This window comes from Suricata suricatta, chromosome 8, assembly GCF_006229205.1.
Source record: "Suricata suricatta isolate VVHF042 chromosome 8, meerkat_22Aug2017_6uvM2_HiC, whole genome shotgun sequence".
Lineage (NCBI taxonomy): Eukaryota > Metazoa > Chordata > Mammalia > Carnivora > Herpestidae > Suricata > Suricata suricatta.
In genome coordinates, this window is record NC_043707.1 from 10,227,630 (window position 1) to 10,246,961 (window position 19,332).

The 19,332-nt window shown below is 44.9% G+C and overlaps 1 protein-coding gene across 1 annotated transcript in view; it reads left to right on the top strand.

Annotated features, from left to right (window-relative positions):
• The window catches only part of LOC115300198 (protein shisa-9-like), a 260,506-nt gene extending 254,894 nt beyond the window's left edge, over positions 1–5,612 (top strand). The window contains exon 5 of the mRNA XM_029949837.1: positions 1,632–5,612. Coding sequence (XP_029805697.1) covers positions 1,632–2,011 — 380 coding nt within the window. The 3' untranslated portion in view covers positions 2,012–5,612. The remainder of the gene's footprint in view (positions 1–1,631) is intronic.
• Positions 5,613–19,332: the final 13,720 nt, after the last annotated feature.

A 19,332-nucleotide genomic window follows, 5' to 3' on the forward strand; every position in this document is an offset into this window, starting at 1 on the left:
GAGCGGAGGAGGGAGAGAGAGTTGGGGAGAGAGAGGGATGCAAAACTTGAGAGACTATTGAATGCTGAGAATGAACTGAGGGTTGAGGGGGAAGGGGGAGGGGGGAAAAGAGGTGGTGGTGATGGTGGAGGGCACTTAAGGGGAAGAGCACTGGGTGTTGTATGGAAACCAATTTGACAATAAAATATTATGGAAAAAAAAGTGTAGAGCACCTTTTAGTAAAATAATTGTAAGAGAACATACAAGGTCTCATAAAATTATCAAATACATAAATAGGGAAAGAAAGAGGGAGGAAAAAAGGAAGGAGAGGAAAGAAGGAATGAAGGAAGGGAAAGGAAGGAAGGAAGGAATCGTGCTGGAGATAGCATGGCGAATTGGTGTGGAAGTTAGTGTAACTCTTTTGTGGTGTAGTTAGCAATATGTATTAAGACCCTGGATAATATTTACACCCTGTGGCCAAGTAATTCCACTTCATGTAATTCATTTCAGGGCTGGCTAGTAGAGATTTCAGGCTCTGCAGGTCCACACAGTCTCTGTCACATGTACCCAGACCCACCACCATAGAGCAACAGCAAACAGACCAGTATGTAAGTGAGTAGGTATGGCCATGTTCTAGTAACACTTTATATACAAAAATAGACAGCACCCAGGTCTGGTCCAGGGGCTATAGCTTATCATCATTGGATGTAGATTAAGAACATATTTTTAGAATTATTCTAAAGTCAATATTTTAAATACAAAGAGAGCTTTATCCTTGAAGATTCCTAATTCAGCTTTATTTATACCAACAATAGATTGGCAAACTTCACTGTTCATCAATGGGAGAATCGATTCATTTTAGTAGTTCGACCCAATGAAATATTATATAGCCATTGAAATGTTCATTAGTGATTTGTAAAAACATGGAGGAATGCTTGATGGAAGTTATGTGGAAATTAAGCTGTGGTATATAGTGATAATTAGCATAGTAGGGGCTAATATGTAAATGCTTTACATATATCATATTTAGCCCTCCAAACAACCTATACACACATACATATACATACATATACACATACACACACACACACACACACACACACACTTCTAGGAGGTGGTGAAGTTGGGGTTTGAGCACAGGCCTGCTAAAATGAATCAAACATGCTAATAGAAATCCTAAATTAAACCATGTTTATTGAGAAAACACAGCCAAGTATTGGTATCAGCGGTGCGGCATGGTGGGTGACAGACACAAGTATGTTTCAAGATGTTCAGTATTTCCTCCTATTGAGAATGCATGATTTTAATAATGAAACAACACTTGAATTTCCTAAGGAAGCCACGGTTGTACAATGCTAGGTAGGTGCCCTGTGGTGGAGAAGTGCTTGAGGGAACCCTGAGTCTCCGTTGGGGATGCCCTTACCTTCTTGGTCCTGATCTTGCTTGTGAAAGGAACATTTTGGACCCTCTTTCCTTCTGTTTCCTTTCCTTCTGTCTGTTCCGGATGGAGTTTCTCATGTGTGTCTCGTTTGGACTGTCAGCCCACTTTGATGCTGTACTCTGGTAGCCTTGCCAATCCCTAACTGTCTTTCTCTCTCCTCTCTCTCCCTTTCTCTGCTCTCTTCCTCCCTTTCTCCGTCCACCTTGGACAGCCGACAAGGTCAATGATGACTTCTACACCAAGCGACGGCACCTGGCCGAGCTGGCCGCCAAGGGGAACCTACCTCTGCACCCGGTAAGAGTGGAGGATGAGCCGCGGGCCTTCAGCCCTGAGCACGGGCCCGCCAAGCCAAATGGACAGAAGTCCCGCACCAACAAGACGCCCCCGCATCCTCTGGCCTACAACTCCACCACCAACTTCAAGGGCTGGGACCCCAACGAGCAGTCTCTCCGGCGGCAGGCTTACGGTAACAAGGGCAAGCTTGGCATAGCCGAGTCGGGCTCCAGTGACCCCTTGGGGACTCGCACCCAGCACTACCCACCCCCACAGCCATACTTCATCACCAACAGCAAAACAGAAGTGACTGTCTGAGCTTCCACTACAGGGAGCATCCTGGAGACCATACTCAACTGAGAGGCAAAAAATATCCCTGGCCCACACCCTCCCTGCCCTCCCCGACACGCTCCCCCACACCCTGACTCCCCACACCAACCGACCATAAACCTGCTGGTGACGCGGAATCACGCTTTTCTTGGGTCATGCCTAACACGTGTCGGCGGGCAGCTGAGCAAGGCCGAAGCAGGGACGGTCAGCACTACAGCAGAGGGGAAACTGAGGCACGGCTCTTTCAACTTCGGGCCCGAGGTGGCCAACTCACACGCCCAAACCGTGGGGCTGAGTTTTTCTTTTCCTCCTGACTTAAGACTGAAATCCATGATGACGAATTAAAAGTAGCACAACTTAGAGAAATTGTCCATTTGAGCACATATACCATTTACCACGTGCTGTCTGTTTCCAGGTGAAAGAGCAGAGGGTACGAGGAGAGGAGAGCTTGAGGGTGGACACAGGAGTGTCCTTGAGAAGGTGAATCCTTCGGGGAGGAATCTGTGTGCATTATAAGTGTTTTCCAATCCCAAGAAGCAGGGACATGGACACACAGTTTTGATGAGCGTGAGACAGTAACTGGACCCCAGCCCTTCTATTTATAGTACTTTTCATATGTCAATGTTGGAAGCAAAAAACAACACACAGTTGAACTCACAAAGAATAAATAAGACCCTGAGCCCACCGACAGCGATGAGAAAGAAAGAACGTTTTAGAGAAGTCCCACAAAGACCATGACCATGGACATGGGAAGAAGCTTTCATGGCGGGGAGAGGGTCCAGAGAGTGTTCAATAACGTTTTTCTTAAAAAACAAAACACAAAGATAAATGAATACAAGCCCACTACAAAACAGACAAAAACAGCAAATCAATTTTTGTCCCAAGTCCTTGAGACTTAGGAAACGAACACTGGCGTCAAGAACAAGGACAACAAAATTCGCAGTTGAAAAGCCAATAAGAGGTGAGAAGGGAACCCTCCATGTCCTGCCTCGCCTCCGAGACAAGAAACACAGAAACCAGACCTATTAACTGTCTCTCCCTGACTCCCCTCAGCCCTTGCCGCCGCCGCTGCCAAATTTCAGCTGCTTTGGACTGAAAATGTCATAAGCGTGGGTGGTGCCTTCAATGTGTTACTGTTTAATGACAGTCTTGTTTCCCAAGTGCAACCTGTGTTCTCTTAGCCCCCCTCCCACCTGTTTCCTGCAGTAATAGAAGATGTTTCTATCCTACCAACCCTTTGTTGGTGAGCCCACCCATCACACACTCTGAGGGGGCTGCTGCAATGTCAGGGGTACCTGAAGAAGACCCCCCCCCTTTACCTCCCACCCTGTCACCACCAGTCCTACCATTGTCTAGCTCCTCAAACCTTTCAAGAACTTCTGGCTCTCACATTTCCCATGAGCCCTCCAAACCACCTCCCCAGATACTTCCATGAATTCAGCTCCCACTCAGAATTCGCTGAGGTGGTCTTTCAGATCTGTTCTTATAGCCAGTGGCTCTTGGGTATCCCAACACAGTGTCCCTGCTAGTTCTGTTTGTTTAGTAGACTCCCAAAGAGGAGAGGGGAGAGAAAAGAGATTTGGATTTTAGGGGAGAAGTTTTCAACCAGTCCCTAATGGCCTTAGCCAATTAATAGGAACCTCTGAGAGACACCCCCCACCCCAGCTCTTGTGGCTGCACATGGTGGTCCAAGGAGACTCAGACAATTCCTTTCAATGCCTGAGTGCCGCGTTCTGCTTCACCCGTCTCTCACCTCTGGCATCATGGAAGTAGGGAAATCAGGTGTGTTTCCACCTTCTCATTCCCAGCTGATCTGGTGACATTGGCAATGCATGTTATGTCTCTGGGCCTTCGTCTCCCATCTGAAACATAGGGAATTGAGGCTAGATCAAGCTTTTCAAGGTTTTTGAATAGCAAGGCCTTTTCCCATGTAAAAAAAAAAAAAAAAAAAAAAGAAAGAAATTGTCCACAGAAGCCGCTATTGAAGATCCTCATTTATAAAGTGGCTCTGTGCTGAACAAAACAGAGCTGGTCAATGGCGGGGGATGGGGGTGGGTTGGAGATAGGAGATATAGCACCCACTTTCTCAGCCTCTTTGCTGGGATCCCAGCACTCCCCAGGGTGGAGTAAACACCGCCAAACTTGGTCAGTGTTTCCTTGATGTTAGTTCTACACGTACTTCAACCTGCTTCAGGCATCCCTCTGTGTCACCCTTGCGGTATCTAAATGGATTCATTTTTTAATACCTTGAACTTTTAAAAGGAAACTCTCTGTCATCATTCCGTATAGAAAAGCAGTATTGATCACCCTAAATAGAAAAGAAGGAGCAAAACAAGCAAAAGGCAGCAAGCAACAATTAAGCTCTAGCTAGAGCTCTCGCTAGATAATGTTGCCTGTGGGAGGGTCTGACTATAGAGCCAGGTTTGGGGATTGCGCCCTCTCTTTCCTTCTCACCTTCTTCTCTTTCCTTTTTTTTTTTTTTAATTAAAAAGATTAACAGATGTTAAAGAGCTCTTAAAAATCTACCAGCACCTAGGGGAGACATTGCACTCCCAAGGGACTCCATCGGACAGACTAAATGAAAAGGAGCCCATTCTCTCTGTGACTGGGTGTTAACCCATCCTATATCCATGTGCTACTGCAAATTATTTTGCATTCATGAGTGGTGCACAGCGCATATGTCAAGAAACACCGGGTGGGCTTATCTGGGAGGTTCGCCCCCGCCCCCAGCTCGACAGTGCTGGGAGTTTAGTTTCTTTCTTTATAGTTCATCTTGCCCCCTGCCCTCAACTCACTTGATCTCACTTTTATCCTGATGCCGATTAAGGACCTTTCTTGGTCTCTGAAACCACAGAAATTCCCTTTTCCTCCATGTTCCTTCTCTTCTGAGTCAACTCTATTCAGTGAATTGTGTGCATTGGGGAGTTGGGTAGGAAGGTGACAGTGTGGTCAGTAAGATAGGACAGCAGACGACTGAGAATGTGACTTCTGCGTCTCATTACCTTGCAGGTGGCTTTGTGAGTGGTGACCGTTGAACAGGGATGTTTATTCTTTGGCCTCCTCTAAGGAGGGTGGATCAAACTTAGGGTACTGAGGGGACTCTGGCTGCCATGTATCAGCAAGAATCCTTTAGCTACAGGGGGGACCTTGGAAAATAGAAGCCAGAACAAAGCAGAGAGGCTCTCCCTGCCCCATCCCGTGCCCTGGCGTTAGCCTCTACTTTTTGCCTTTAGTTAATGCCCAACTCCCAACCCATCAGGACCAGAATCTGACTTCCCTTTGCCCTCCCAGAACATCTCAGCCTCCATCCACCTTGGGCTCTGCCTGGCACCCCCACCTGACTCCCCCCAGTTTTCCGTGTAAATGGAGCATATTTTATGTGCGAATATTTTAGTAACTTTATGTTCTGCAAGTAAACCTGTGTTAATACTTGTCAACACTGCAGAGTTTATGATACCAGTAATACTTCCTACAATGAAGAAGAAAAAAACCACATTTGTTTGTTTTCTAAGAATGTTTATTTGTAAACATGTATTCACTATATTAATATGAATTTCTTACCTGGCAATAAAACTGATTATATGTGATACTGTTGGGGTTGCCCTGTATGTTTTGCCCAAAGTTCAGGAAAACGACGGAACAAACATTGGTAAGACTAAGGCATCACTGAAGTTGTAATTCGTACAAGTTTATTACGTGCACACTAAACGATTTGCAATCCGGGAGGAACATTTGAACCAAAATGTGGAATGAGGCTGAGAGGTATATTGTTGGAAAGCGGCTAAGTAATGTGGAGACAGTGATTGTTCATTCTTCACCGTGACAATAGTAGAATTTTCTTAACTGGAAGAGAGCTGGTTGGTAGTTTCCAAGTGTCCGTTTTAGGAACCATCAGTTTGGGTTTACGATTTTCAGAGGTATCGGCAAGAAACGACCCAGGTCAAGTGAGCCTTGGTTGTCTTGCACAAGAACCTAAATCAAGTTTGGCTTGTATGACTAAACTGGTTTTATCTGCTCAGGGAATTTTCAAGTCGGATCTCCATTTGTGTTTAATGTTTTCTAGGATCCCACATCCTAATCCAAGCGGGATCCTAGCAGTGTTAGCACAAAGAGCTGAATCTTCCATATGTACTCAGAATGCATGGGCAATTGTTCCAGAAAAAAGACATTTTTACTCAGTAGCAGCTTACACAAATTTTCCGGGAGACGTTTTTGTTGGAAGCCTTTTCGGTAAGAGTCTGTGTCTCTTAGCTTTACTTCCTGCCTTCAAAAAATATACCATTGCTAGGTCTCTTCATCATACGTAAATGTATCTGTACTGGTCAAGAATCTTGCTGAGGTTTGCACTTGTGTTTTAATCAGTGACTAGGGTTGTAAGAAACAAAACAAAACAGGAGATTGGATTCTTCCCGCTATTTGTTAAGTTTTACTTCCTGCCCGGCTTCTCTTAGAACAGAATAATGTTAGGAGCACTATTTCAGTTGGAAATGTTAAAGTAGAAACTGGCCTTAATATGGTCCTGCTAGAAAGGGAGTCAGAGAAAAGTTGACTTGAGAGATGAAGGAATATCAGTACAGGGTGGGCAGGTGAGGCAGGGAAAGGAAAAGATCCAGTAAAGGAAACCTTCTCAGGCCAGCTACCACTATGAGTGATGGCAGTTTAATGCTGCAGGGAAACGTGGGGGGAAGTGTGGAACACACAGTCGGAATCATCCCCCCCAAATGCAGATGGCGTGGCTGTATACACACCAACTCCCATCAGATACTGTTTGAGCATTGCTCTCAGGGACTGTTCATGATGGGACACTCCCAGGCCCTCCTGGATGAGGGCAGAGGGATTGTTGAGTCCTGGAGAACACCCCAGGCACAGAGATGGACCCGTTGGTTATTGGAAGTCAGCCACTGGGGGAGGAGAGGACACATAGGGAAGAGGCAGGAGCTCATGGAAGCTGCTCAGAGCCCAAGCTCTGAGGTCTCCTGGCCTGAAGCTCATCAGTGGACACTTAGAGGAGTCGCCTATGTCAAACACAGAAGACACTGTGCCACAATCTGTGGTCTGAGCTAGGGTTCTTGCCGTGGGCGGTAGAGATCCTTCATTGGTCACAGGGTCCCTTGGCATCTCCCAAAGGAGATCTCATGGGCTCTCTGTTTCTGGGGCATAGATGTGGTTACCGGAGAAGTCTGGATGGCAGAGGGTGTTTGTTCCTCCAGCGCTCAGGAACTCTTCACAGGTGGAGTCATGGACAGCACACCTCACAGCCCCAGGGAGGCAGTGGTGGGACAGAGATCATGCCCCTGTGGAGGTTGGGAGTGTGTGTGTGGCAGTGACAGACACTCACACTAGTGAAGCTGCTTGGTCACAACTCAGAAACAACCACCACTACATAAAGTATTGTTGTAGAACTCTCCTCATGCCCAAGCACCATTGAGGACTTTGCGTGCGTTGCCACATAGGGTCCTCACCACTGTATAAGGTAGGCATTGTTGGCTTTGGAGGTAAGTTCTAGTTAGAACTTGAGTAATTTTGCCCCAAGGGATTTACCTAGTAAGCAGTGGAACTCTGATTTGGATGCCAGAACACATGTCATGCTTTGACTATTACAGAGTAGGGGTCACTGGGATAAGCAAGTGAGAGGGGAAACTTGATAAAAACGCTGATTCCCAAGCTCCTCCAACGAAGGTGAAGTGGGTCCGAAAGGGGACCCGGGATTCACTGTAACAGATGTCTTGTCCTCACAGTGCAGTAACCCCTGGACCTGAAAAGTGTTGCGCCACGTTAGCCGGTCATCCAGCAACTGTGGGCTCATGCAGAAGGAAATGGGATGGAGGTGTGTGCTTCTAGAGCGAGGGACCCTAACTAACCCTTTGGCTTTATGTCCAATGTTGGAAGACTGTGTCCCATACGAGAAGGGGGACTGACTCCTGAAGAACCGGTTGCTGGTATTAACTCTCACACTAATTTGCCATGTGCCCTGGCGCCTGAAACTAGTGCTCTTCGAGACTCTCTTTCTTCCTCCATAGAAGGAGGAGGTTGGGATCGAAAAATCCCCAATCCTGTTCTCTCACTTGATTGGGTGTTTTTCCCTATTTCTCAGTGTAGGATTTGATATAGTCAACAGGATTAAGTCCTTTATCACTACCAAATGTTTGCTCCTGGATGAACAGCATTTCGCGGTGTGTAATAATTGTTACTGTAGCGGCTACTGTGCCATGAGCACTTGCTAGGTACTTGGCTTTATGCTTAGGAATTTCCATTGCTTTAACAGCCACAGACTTACTATAAGCGTTCTTCTTACCATGGATTCCTTGGGCAGTCCGGGGGAGCCTGCAGATCCTTTCTCAGAATAATCTTAAATGCATAAAATGGGGGCACCTGGGTGGCTTGCTGTCAGTGAAACCTACGACTGCGGCTCAGGTCATGATCTCACAGTTTGTGAGTTCGAGCCCCGTGTCAGGCTCTCTGCTGACAGCTCAGAGCCTGGAGCCTGCTTCTGATTCTGTGTCTCCCTCTCTCTCTGCCCCTCCCTCCCCTCTCCCCCCTTTCAAAATTAATAAACATTAAAAAAATTAAAAATAAACACATAAAATGAAATATAAAATAAACCTGTTATGTGGAAATACAATATATGAAAATATTTTAAGGACCTACATGTGTGATACAGTAATATATGTGATTTGTAACTCTTGCCTTAAATGACAAGATCTAATGGTAGGTGTCATTGTAGTGATGAGTGCAAACAATTTTTTTTATTTTTTAAAGTGTTTTATTTACTTTTGAGACATAGAGACAGAGCACGAGTGGAGAGGGGCAGAGAGAGATGGAGACACAGAATCGGAAGCAGGCTCCAGGCTCTGAGCTGTCAGCACAGAGCCCGATGCGGGGCTCAAACCCATGAATGTGAGATCATGACCTGAGCCGAAGTTGGAGGCTTAACCAACTGAGTCACCCAGGCGCCCCTGCAAACAATTCTTTGAACGATCTGTTACAAGTGCACATTGATGTGACTGCGTCTGTGATTCTGTCAGTGACATAGTCCCAGATCATTGCTAATATCATGATGCTTTTTTGCCTATGTTTATAACTGAAGGACATACAACATTTCATTTAGAGGCTAGTAAAAATAAAGATGTTATTTTTTACCCATCCAGGTAATCCCACGAATTTCTACCCACATGTCCCCTTGAGGGTCTGTGGGTCTAGGTTCAGGGCCCATGGACTAGAAAGACTCAGAGCTACTTTCTTCTCTCACCATTTTTCGATTTCCTTATCCTTAAATAGGGATAATAATAGTATATCTTTCATTGGCTGTTGTGAGAAATAAAGTAATAGGTTCAAGGACATTAATGAGCTCCTAGTAAACACTCAGGAGTTAGCTTTTGTTATCATAATTATTATTTTAGCTCGTTCTAGGACAATCCTATGAAATAGTATTTTTATTATTCGCCACTTCCAGAATAAGAGACTGAGGCTCAGAGATGCTACACTTGCACAAACAAACACAACAAGTCAGTGACAGAGTGTAATGAACCCCAGACTTTCTGGGTCACCATCAAGCTCTTGACCACATACCATGTTGTATACATATTTTTGTTGCAAATATGGTATATGTCCTTACAACTCCCTGGAGTCCAGTCAAACACTGGGATAGTGGCCATGAAACCCCCAGTTCTTTACCCCTCTGTCTGAGGTTCAGGAACCTTTTATCAGACTTGTTTGGGGACTCTTGTTCTTAAGATTTTATCTTTTAAATAAACTCTGTACCCAATATGGGGCTCAAACCTACAACCCTGAGATTAAGAGTCACATGCTCTACTAACTGAGCCAGCCAGGTGCCCCATCTGGGGACTATTTTTAAAGGCATGTTGGAGACAGTTAATAATAATATCTTTCCATTCAAGGTAAGCTCTCCCCAGCCCAGTGCTTAGAAGATCCTAACTACAAAGACTTCACTGTCCCAGAAATTTTCAGATTCTGATTTTTTTTAAACCTAGTTAGAAATATATTCATCACCTAAAACTAAAATAAATCTTCCCCATAAATTCAGTCTCAATCTTCAAAGATAAAATCATCATAATGATAATAATAGCAACACATTTTTCTGTTACCAACTATTGAACTTTTATTATAGGCCAGGCACCGGGCTATGTATTGTCAATGCACTGGCTCATTTTCTCTTCTCAGCTGTGCTCCAAGGAAGAGGCCTTGTTCCCATTTTCAAGATGGGAAAACTGAGTCTCAGAGAGGTGAAATGACTCTTCCAAGACCATACCTCTAGTGAGTGGCAGGGTTGGGAATCCAAACCCAATCCATATGTTTCCAAAGCCAACCCTGTCACAATGATCCACGTCATCCTCACATGATCCATGCCCACACTTGCTTCCATTGCGGTAAATAATTGGGAACTGTAATGTGTCCTGAAATTGCTCTAAGGATGTTCAGCTAAGTCCTCTGGGTCAGGTAGTATCCGCTGGTCAGTATCCCTTCCTACCAGCTGTCACTGACCTGGAGGCACTCAACTGGCCTGATGTTGCTTCAATTAATGTTTCCATACTTCGTGTTCTTCAGATCTGTCCTCCATACTCATATGTCCCCAGCAAAACTGTACTTGGTTTCCAAAATGGGTTAGTCTGGGGAGTGGGAAGAAAAGCAGGACCAGAAGAGCTCTCTGAGACAAGCACACAGGAAACTAGGAATTTTACCTAGGTATACCTTAATTTTGTCTGACTCTGGGAAAGTTATTTCCCCTCTCTAGGAGGTTGTGCTTTCTTCTGGATAAGTAGGGCCTCTGGAGTCAGAAGATCCATGTCTGCTTCCAAGTGGACATCATAATAACACCCATCAAATGGTTGGCATGTGAATGGAATAATACAGTCTACACGGTTTCCAGATAGTACTTTCAATATTTTAAACTTCTCTTCAGGGTCATCACATACTCTAGACCCCACAGAAGGGATTAGACGAAACCTCAAGCTCATCAACCTTCTTCACCTTGGGTTTGGGTAACATGATTCTGAATTTGGTGTAATACCTTTTCTTCCATCTCTCTGGCTGTTGGTGATGTCATGAGCATGTCAGGGCCCTGATTTTACTGCAGACCCTATTATAGTTTTGATAAAATTTTTAAAACTGGAAAGAGGAAAAATTCTTGCTCAATGAATGTGGTTTGCTAGATAGAAGGAATGTTTCAGATCTAGATGTCTACAGGAGGTAAAATCATCATTAAGGAGATCCATGGTAGTGAAAAATGTCGGATTTAGATGGTTTGTTAGTTTTGTATTAGCATTTATTGTCACTTATTATAAGAGATCAGGAATCTGAGCATGGCTTAACTAGGTTCTGTGTTTCAGGGATCTCTTGTAAGCCTGCAATCAAAATGTAAGCCAGGGTTGGAGTATCATCTGAAGGCTCAGGTGGGGTAGATCTGCTTGCAACCTCACTCATGTAGTTGTTGGAAGGATTCAGATTTTTAAGGATTGTTGGGCTGAGGGTTTTGGTTCCTCCTTGGCTATTTGCCTTAGGCCCCCTTCAATTTCTTTCCATGGGGGACTCTGTAATATGTTAGCTTACTCCATCAAAGATAGCAGAAGAGAGCATTTGCTAGCAAGACAAAAGTCACAATCTGTTGGTCATCTAATGATAGAAGTGACAACATCACCCTATTCTGTTGGTTAGAAGCAAGTTGCTCAAGGGGAAAGGACTGCATAAGGCTGTGAATACCAAAAGTTAGGGATCATTTGGGGTCATCTTAAAGGCTGCCTGACAGAGAGGGGACCTAAAGTCCCCCAGTGCCAAAAGTCTGAGTTATAATGTCTTCTGTGAGTAATGAGTACCTAAGCACACTTAGGACATCTCTTTTACTTTCAGAGAGATAACTAACCTGGAATCGATTCTTAGCTCCACGACCTTCTGTGCCTCAGTTTCTGTATCTTCAATACTTGAAGCAATAAGAGCCCCTACACCTCAGGGATTTTGTGTGAGGCCTTTATTATGGAATGTATGAGTGGCAAAACAGATGATTGCCCAATAAAAATGTAACATAGAGTTATGGCAGGCCAGACAAGAACTATGCTTTCCAACCCTTCTCCTTTTGCATCTGGATGGGGGTCAGGTGACTGAGTTTGAGACTAGATGAATGGAATTGATATAGACAACTTTCAACCTGTGGCATAATCCTCCCAAATGCCTCCCGCACCTGCTGGGTAGATGCCAATCCCCAGCACAACCTCAGAAACCACACAATGAAGATGGCAGACCACTGGTGAGCCTCAATCTCTGAATGATTTTGTGGAGCAGTGACTTCCTCTGCCACTATTCCCATCACTAATTGAACTTTATATGAGTAAGAAGTAATCTTAATATTGTATTAAGCCCCAAGATTTCAAGGTTTATCTATTTGAGTAGCTAGAATTTCCTAAGCAAATCCAATAGATGAAACATCTTGAACAATGTCTGGCATATTAAAAACAATAAATGTCATCTCTTACCATCATCATCGTCACCATCACCATCTTAACTAACCTGCTCTGGCTAAGAAATTTACATCCCCATTATCTTACCTTCCCAGGAACTCTATTTAATAGGGGAGTGATGCCATTTAATAGATAAGGGTATTGAGAAGCTAAGTGACTTCCTTATGCTGACAGAGCAAGTTCTGGTTCCACTGTTTCTAGTACCCCACTCAACCCTCTCTAAGTCACTGGTGCAATCTGGATCCAGTTATGGAGGTGAAACCTTTGTAGGAGAAGAATGTCTACATTGTCAACTTGGCATCTTGCTTATTTTCTTGTCAGATTCCAAATCCCAACTCGTGCTGTGTTGTACCGTTCTAAGAAAGCACTTCACATCAAGAAATGTCATGGTTGCTAGAAATAATTTTTTCACATCGTCTTGAATTTTTCCTTCTTGCAAGTTCAGAGGGTTCACTTAGATTCAAATCATGTAATGCCTCCTTTGAAAACATTCTAAAAGGGCACCTAGTTTTTAAGAATCTCAACATCCAAATAGAACACTTCATTGTCTTCATCTTAACAGCTACAAAATCAAGAGATCCTAAAAAGGTGATTTATAATGTGCGGGTGCCTTATTTTCTGGTAATTGGAAGCTGGTTGGTGCTGTAACTTTGTTTTTGTGTTTTTCTGCCTACTTATCGAAGGCAGTTGAGCTGAATGTACAGAATTCCTACAAGCTGGCTGTCAGTCGAGTCCCCATATTCAGGTCCCAAATGTTAATGCCATGTTGGTCTTAAAGCTTTTATCATTGGTCTCGTTATTTGCTATGGGAATCTCATGGAGATATTTAGTACTTTCTCAAGCAGAGTCAATAGAATTTTGGAGAGAATTTAGAGACACTTCTAAGTGTTTTGTCCCTTTCAACCACCTGATTTAGTTATTCACTCAACAAATACAGATTACCTACTACGTGCCAAGCATTGTACTGGGCCTTGAGGATTCAAGGATCTCTATGCCACTATCCCTCCCTCCCTGCAAAAAAACAAATGAAAATGGAAGATGGATAAATGTATAGCAAGTACCATAAAGAGAGACAGCATAGGTAGGGGAAAGCCTTGATGACAGTCTTAGATTCATATGCCCTCACTAGCATTTATAGCCAGGTGACCTTAGGGAGATTACTGAGTTGTCTCAGAGCCTAGGTTTTCTCATCTTCAGAAGGGACACAGTCCTACCTACCTTGTCATGTTGTTTGAGCATTTGAAATAAGGTGTGTGAAACATTTAATCATGGTGGCTGTTCAATAAATGGATGCTGTTATTAACAGGAAGTGTTTACTTATCATGGATTCCCAGGCCAATGGGGTAGCTTGCTGTTTCTCTTTGTTTATATTGGGATCCCCAGAAACAGATCCCAAGACAAGGATTCATATGCAAGGAAGAACAGGATCCAAGGAGGGACTGGTGAGGGAAAGGTGGGAGTCTGACAGAAGGGAGAGAAGCCACACAAGGGTACAGTTTCAGGCGATGCTCCGTGGAGGGTAGCTCTGGTGTGTAGTGCTCCTCCGAACTTGCAGCCACTCCAAGCAAGGAAGTTGGGCTTTCATTCTGACACGCTTGCCAGTCATTAGCAAAAGGGATGGGAACCCCCAGGAACTCTGGCTTGCTTCATGTAAGGGGAACGTAGTGCCGGGAGCTCAAGGAATGAGTTCCAGAATCTCAGGTGCTGGTAGTTATAATCACAGGTACACAGAGTCTGAAAGGTTGGTGGCTGGAAATAGGAAAAGGGATATGAGGGCATCTGGGTGAAGTACCAATTCCGCTGGTCATACCTCCCTTTTCTGACTTATGGGGGACATTAGTCCTGGCCCAACTAGCCCCAAGAAGTAGGATGAGATTTCCTTGGCTCATAAGCACAGGGAGTTTGGAGCATTTACCTATCCAAATATGGCTAATGGGAGGCTTTGGGGTCACCCTGCCTTACGATGAAGTTTTTGCCTACCTTTTTATTGCCTGTGGCACCCTGGCCAACTGCTTTAGCCTCTCTGACTTAAATTTTCTCATTCGTAGACTAGGAATAGCAGTATATTTTTTTGTAGGTTTGCTCTACAAGGATGTCTTTCTGTTCACTGATTTATCTGACAAATATATACTGAACTTCTGCTGTATGTCAGGCTCAGGGCTAAGCATTGGAACACTGAAATGAAACAGACACAGGTCCTGCAATCCAAGACCTTGGCAGCTAGTGGAGGAGGCAGACGTATAAATTACAGTCCTTCCTTATACGTGATCTCTCTCTCTTTGTCTTCCTCTCTATGTCTTGTTTTCGATGCTGTGCCTTCTCCTCTCTCTCCTTCTGCCGCATATCCTCCCTCCTTTACCTCCTCTCCACATTTCTATCTTGCATCCCCCTCCCCTCCCCACAGACCTAGTTTTCATATCAACTGGACACTCTACCACCTTCTGTCCTAGCCAGTTCTTGCCTCCCACTGCTGTTTTCCAAGGGCCCTTCTGAAGGTTGCAGAGTCTATGAAGTTCTTGGCAGTTTAGTTCAACCCAGACCCTCTGGTATGACCGAGGATGACATGCAGATAACAGAAAACCATCCAGAGCTTCAGTTAAAGCTTGGAGGCTGGAGTCAGGGGTGGGGGTGGGTGTACAAGTGCAAGTAGCAGTCCTGCATCCTGGGGAAGAGCAGATCAGAACGCATGGCTAATTGCGTGGGGGTAAGGGGTGGGTGGTGGTGCAGGAAAGCCTGGATAGCAGAGATGATTTCCCTACTCTTTTGCAGATCAGTAGATTCCCAAGTGCACTGGGATGGGCACCAGGAAATTAGTAGCTTGAATTCTAGCTGTGGAACAAGCTGCATGGACATTGATGGACATTGTTTTCATCATCCGTAGGATATGGATAGAGACTGTGACATTGGGGACTGTTCTGGTCCTCTTTGCCAGGAACTCTGCTTTCCAAAGTCTCTTGATTTCTCCTCCTGTTGCTTCTCAGTCTCGGAATGACACTGACTAGGGGTTCCTACAGTAGTCGCCAACTTTTTGTTTTCATTCCAGGATTCTGGGAGATGATTAGCTTTGGACTTGGGAAAGACTTAGATGCAAGGCCCTGGAAGCAGAAGACCCTGTTGGCTGGAACCTGGTTACCCTTGTGTCGTGAGGTCAAGGGCAACTGCTGCAAATAGAGAGAGCCCTCTGGTGACTTGTATAAAACAGCACTCAGACTTGAACACCACGATCTAGTAGCTCTAGGGGCCCAGAAAGCAGTATTGTCACAAACACATCAGAGATTCTGGTGTGGGTAGTTGGTGGATCCCTGAGAATCACTTCTAGGCACCTGGGCTGGGCTCTACCTCAAATACTCCAACCCGGTTGTGGAAGGTCTGTGAGCATCTTTCTTTGTCTGAACAGTAGGGCTCTTCACCCCTGCCCTGCCTTTCTGCAGGATTTCTGTGAGGAACAGATGAAATGGCAGATGGGAAGACTCGCAGAGGCTCTGCAGAATCAGAGATGATGCCCTTTGTGTGTGAAGCTGCACAGCCTCCCAGCTCCCATGTCTCTGGACTCAGAGTCAAAGAGACTGCAGACAGAGAATATTCCAGCAAGCATGTCAGCCCCTCACCCCACCTCCGGTGGTTTTACTCTATCCATTGCTGTGGCACCGGCCGCACAGATGAACCCAGGGAGCGCCTGGCCTAGGTGTGCTGCAGAGCTCTGCCATCTGCCTTAGTGCCTTCCTGCCTCTACCATGCAGGATCATGTCAGGACCCTGCGCAGCCATCTTGAAGCATGTGCAATGCTGGGGGTGTGAGGGCCTTCCCACCCCATGGGCTAAACGTTGCCCAGTGGGGATTGGGGGTTGGTGGTGCATAGTCCCCATTTCCATCTATTGGGAAGACAATTCTGAGGGTATCCTGTCAGCTCCTCAGAGGTCTTGGTGGGCTGGAGCCCCCCTCCTCACAGTGGTAATCAGCTCCACAGAGCCCTCCTGAGATTGGCTTTTCCTTCTTTCCTGTTTCACTCTTCCTCAACCCTCCTCCTGTGCCTTAAGACCACATCCCCAAACAACTACCTTAAAGAAAGCTTCTACTTTCTACCTGGGTCACTTGGCAAACCTCATACACAGGGATCCTCAAGAACAGTTCTGCCAATTACAACCTTAATCCCGAAACTCCTATCCAAACCCACTTGCTCACACCTTGCTCCGTCCTGTAATGTCCTCAGGCACGACTGTTTTGGGACAACCCCTTTAGGTCAAAAGGTGAGCACAGAAGGGACATTTCATGTCCCTTCTCTTAACACTCAGTCCGATTAAGAAGACAAAAATGAGATGCCACCAAAAGTTACTTTTCTTTGCCTTTTTTTTTTAAATCCACCCACTTCTTGTATTCTCTTGGGAGATTGAAAAGTGTCTTCTCACACATTTCTTATTATCAGAACTTAATGAGAATTCTAATTAGGACTACTGCACACTCCAGCGGTAGTTTCCAAAATGCGGCCCTGGCTTCTGGTTTGTCAGGCTGCCAGTCTTTTTCATCCTTGCCAAAGATACCCTCTAGCATAATAATACAAATAGCTATCATTTATTGAAAGTCTACTATGTGCCAGGCAATTTGCATATATAAGCCCTTGTCCTCACAAAAATCCTGAGGCAAGAGCTCTTCACCCTGAGTTTAGATGAGCAAAGTAGGGCATGCCTGGTGAGATGATGTGCCTCGGAGCTGGTGAGCTGGGATTCAAACTCAGCTGTGCTGTCTGCTCAAAGACTTATGTCCAGCCTGCCCAGGGGATCCTGGGACGGGAGAAGATAAGACAAAAAACTTGTCACAGCTTCCAGAATGGCCATCAGTTCCCATCAGAATGTTTCTTATGAGTTATTATGTCGCCAGCCTCGGTTTCTTCGTCTTTCTGGGAACAGTGCTATGGTTTAGGGAATCCCAGGAGACTCTGAGACACCCAATTAGAAGGGCAGTAATAGCAGACCCCAGAATAGACTGATTGCTTATTCATTATTCTTGTTATTTCTGAACTCTTCCATCCATTGTAGGGAAGGCTTCAGCAATTACCACGATGTTCTTTCCAGAAAGGGGCCTCTTAGCCTGGCTAATCACCTCGCCCAGAACCGAATAGAGTCTCAGGGCAAATTCTCCTGACGTGACATCAAACTTCTCCTGCCTCTGGGGCTTCCCAGTGAACCCTCAGTGGACACCTCGGGCAAAATGAGAGAACTGAGCTTTTACAAAGGAATGAGTGGGTCCCTTTCAGGCTTGTTAAGTGTTAGTCGCTTTGTTACACGGCTGTGCCTAGAGGCAATGTGGTCTTGTAATGGATCCGCAGATTGATACCAGGTAATGGAGGACAGGTGTGAGCTGGGGTCTTCTGCATAGCAAGACAGGAGCTGAATCTGTTCCTTTCTCCTCTCGGCAGAGTCTCTGTCATTCTGCTTCTCTTCATTCTCTGGTTTCCTACTCTCTACTGATATACTGATCCTCTTGAGCACCTACTTAATAACACCACATACTCCCGTACCTGACTTTACCAGGTACAGAGTGTCCCTCACACCTGCTGTCATCACAGTTCAGCCCCTAAAGCCTGTGTGCCCCCAAAACACATTCTCTTTTTGACCCTGTTTCTCCTCTCCTGCTCTCCATCTTTGGCATTCTGTGTCTGTCTTTTATCTGTCTCTCTGTTCACTCTTTTTCATGCACAAAGGATTAATTCTTTCTTGAGCTCAGTCCATATTAAACTATCACCACCATCTTCCCCTCCTACTTGTGTCAAACAAGGATCATTTAAGTTCAGAAGACGGAAGTTAGAATGCAGATCTGGCCGACGCCAAAGCTTGGGTTGTGAGAAGCTGCCTCAGTTTTTCTGTTCTTCACTTTCCACCTTCACTCTATTTCCAGTTCCTGCCACATTGATACTCAAAATATTTCTCAAACATGAAATGCAACTCCCTGTCCTTACTCTTAATTTATTCATTAAACATAAACTACTGAGCACCCACTGTAAGTTGGTACCTTGTAGTAGATCTAGAACAAGTGACAGAAAAGTCAGAATTAAGGCAAGAATCCAGTCTACAGGGGAAGGAGATGACCACTATCATTGTATAAGTTTCATCACATCAGGCCTGGGTTAATGTAACAGGATTTTCTCAAGCCCTCTCCATACGGCAGCTAGATCACCTAATACCCTGCATAACCTACCCTGCAACCTCCCCAGGCTCATCTTTTCCCATTCTCTGCCTTTTTGTGTTCTAGGAAAATTAGGCTCTTGTAAGTTCCCCCACATATCTACCATGCTGTTTTCTGGCAGCTGGCAGGTGCTTGGTTTTTTCCTCTGCCCGGAATGACTTTCCTTCCGCATCTGGTTAACTCGACTTATTCTTGAAGGCTCATATCAGAATCTTCCCAACCCTCTCAGCCTAGATTAGATGTTCCTCTTTATAACCTTTAAATATCCATTATTGAGATTATTACATATTGTTTTATAATTACCTCCTTAGGTGTCTTTCTCCTATTAGACTGGGAGCTCACAGGAATAATTTGTCTCTGAATTCCCATTGCCTAGAAGAGCATGTAAAATAAGGCAGTTGATAAATACTTGAATGAGTGACTAACTGAACAAATTAGTAAGTGAAAGAATGCTATTTTTACTATACTTGTTGCCTTTCTGAGCATTGATAGACCAAGGCTTACTGAGCACAAGGGATAAATTGTAGCTTAAAAGAGCTGAGGACTGAAAACCTTGCTTTGGTTGGGGGGAGGGGGGGCAGAGAGGAATGTCTCAGACCCCTCTGAGCATCTGATATGACCTTTATGAGAAAAATATGCACACACATAATACATTTGATA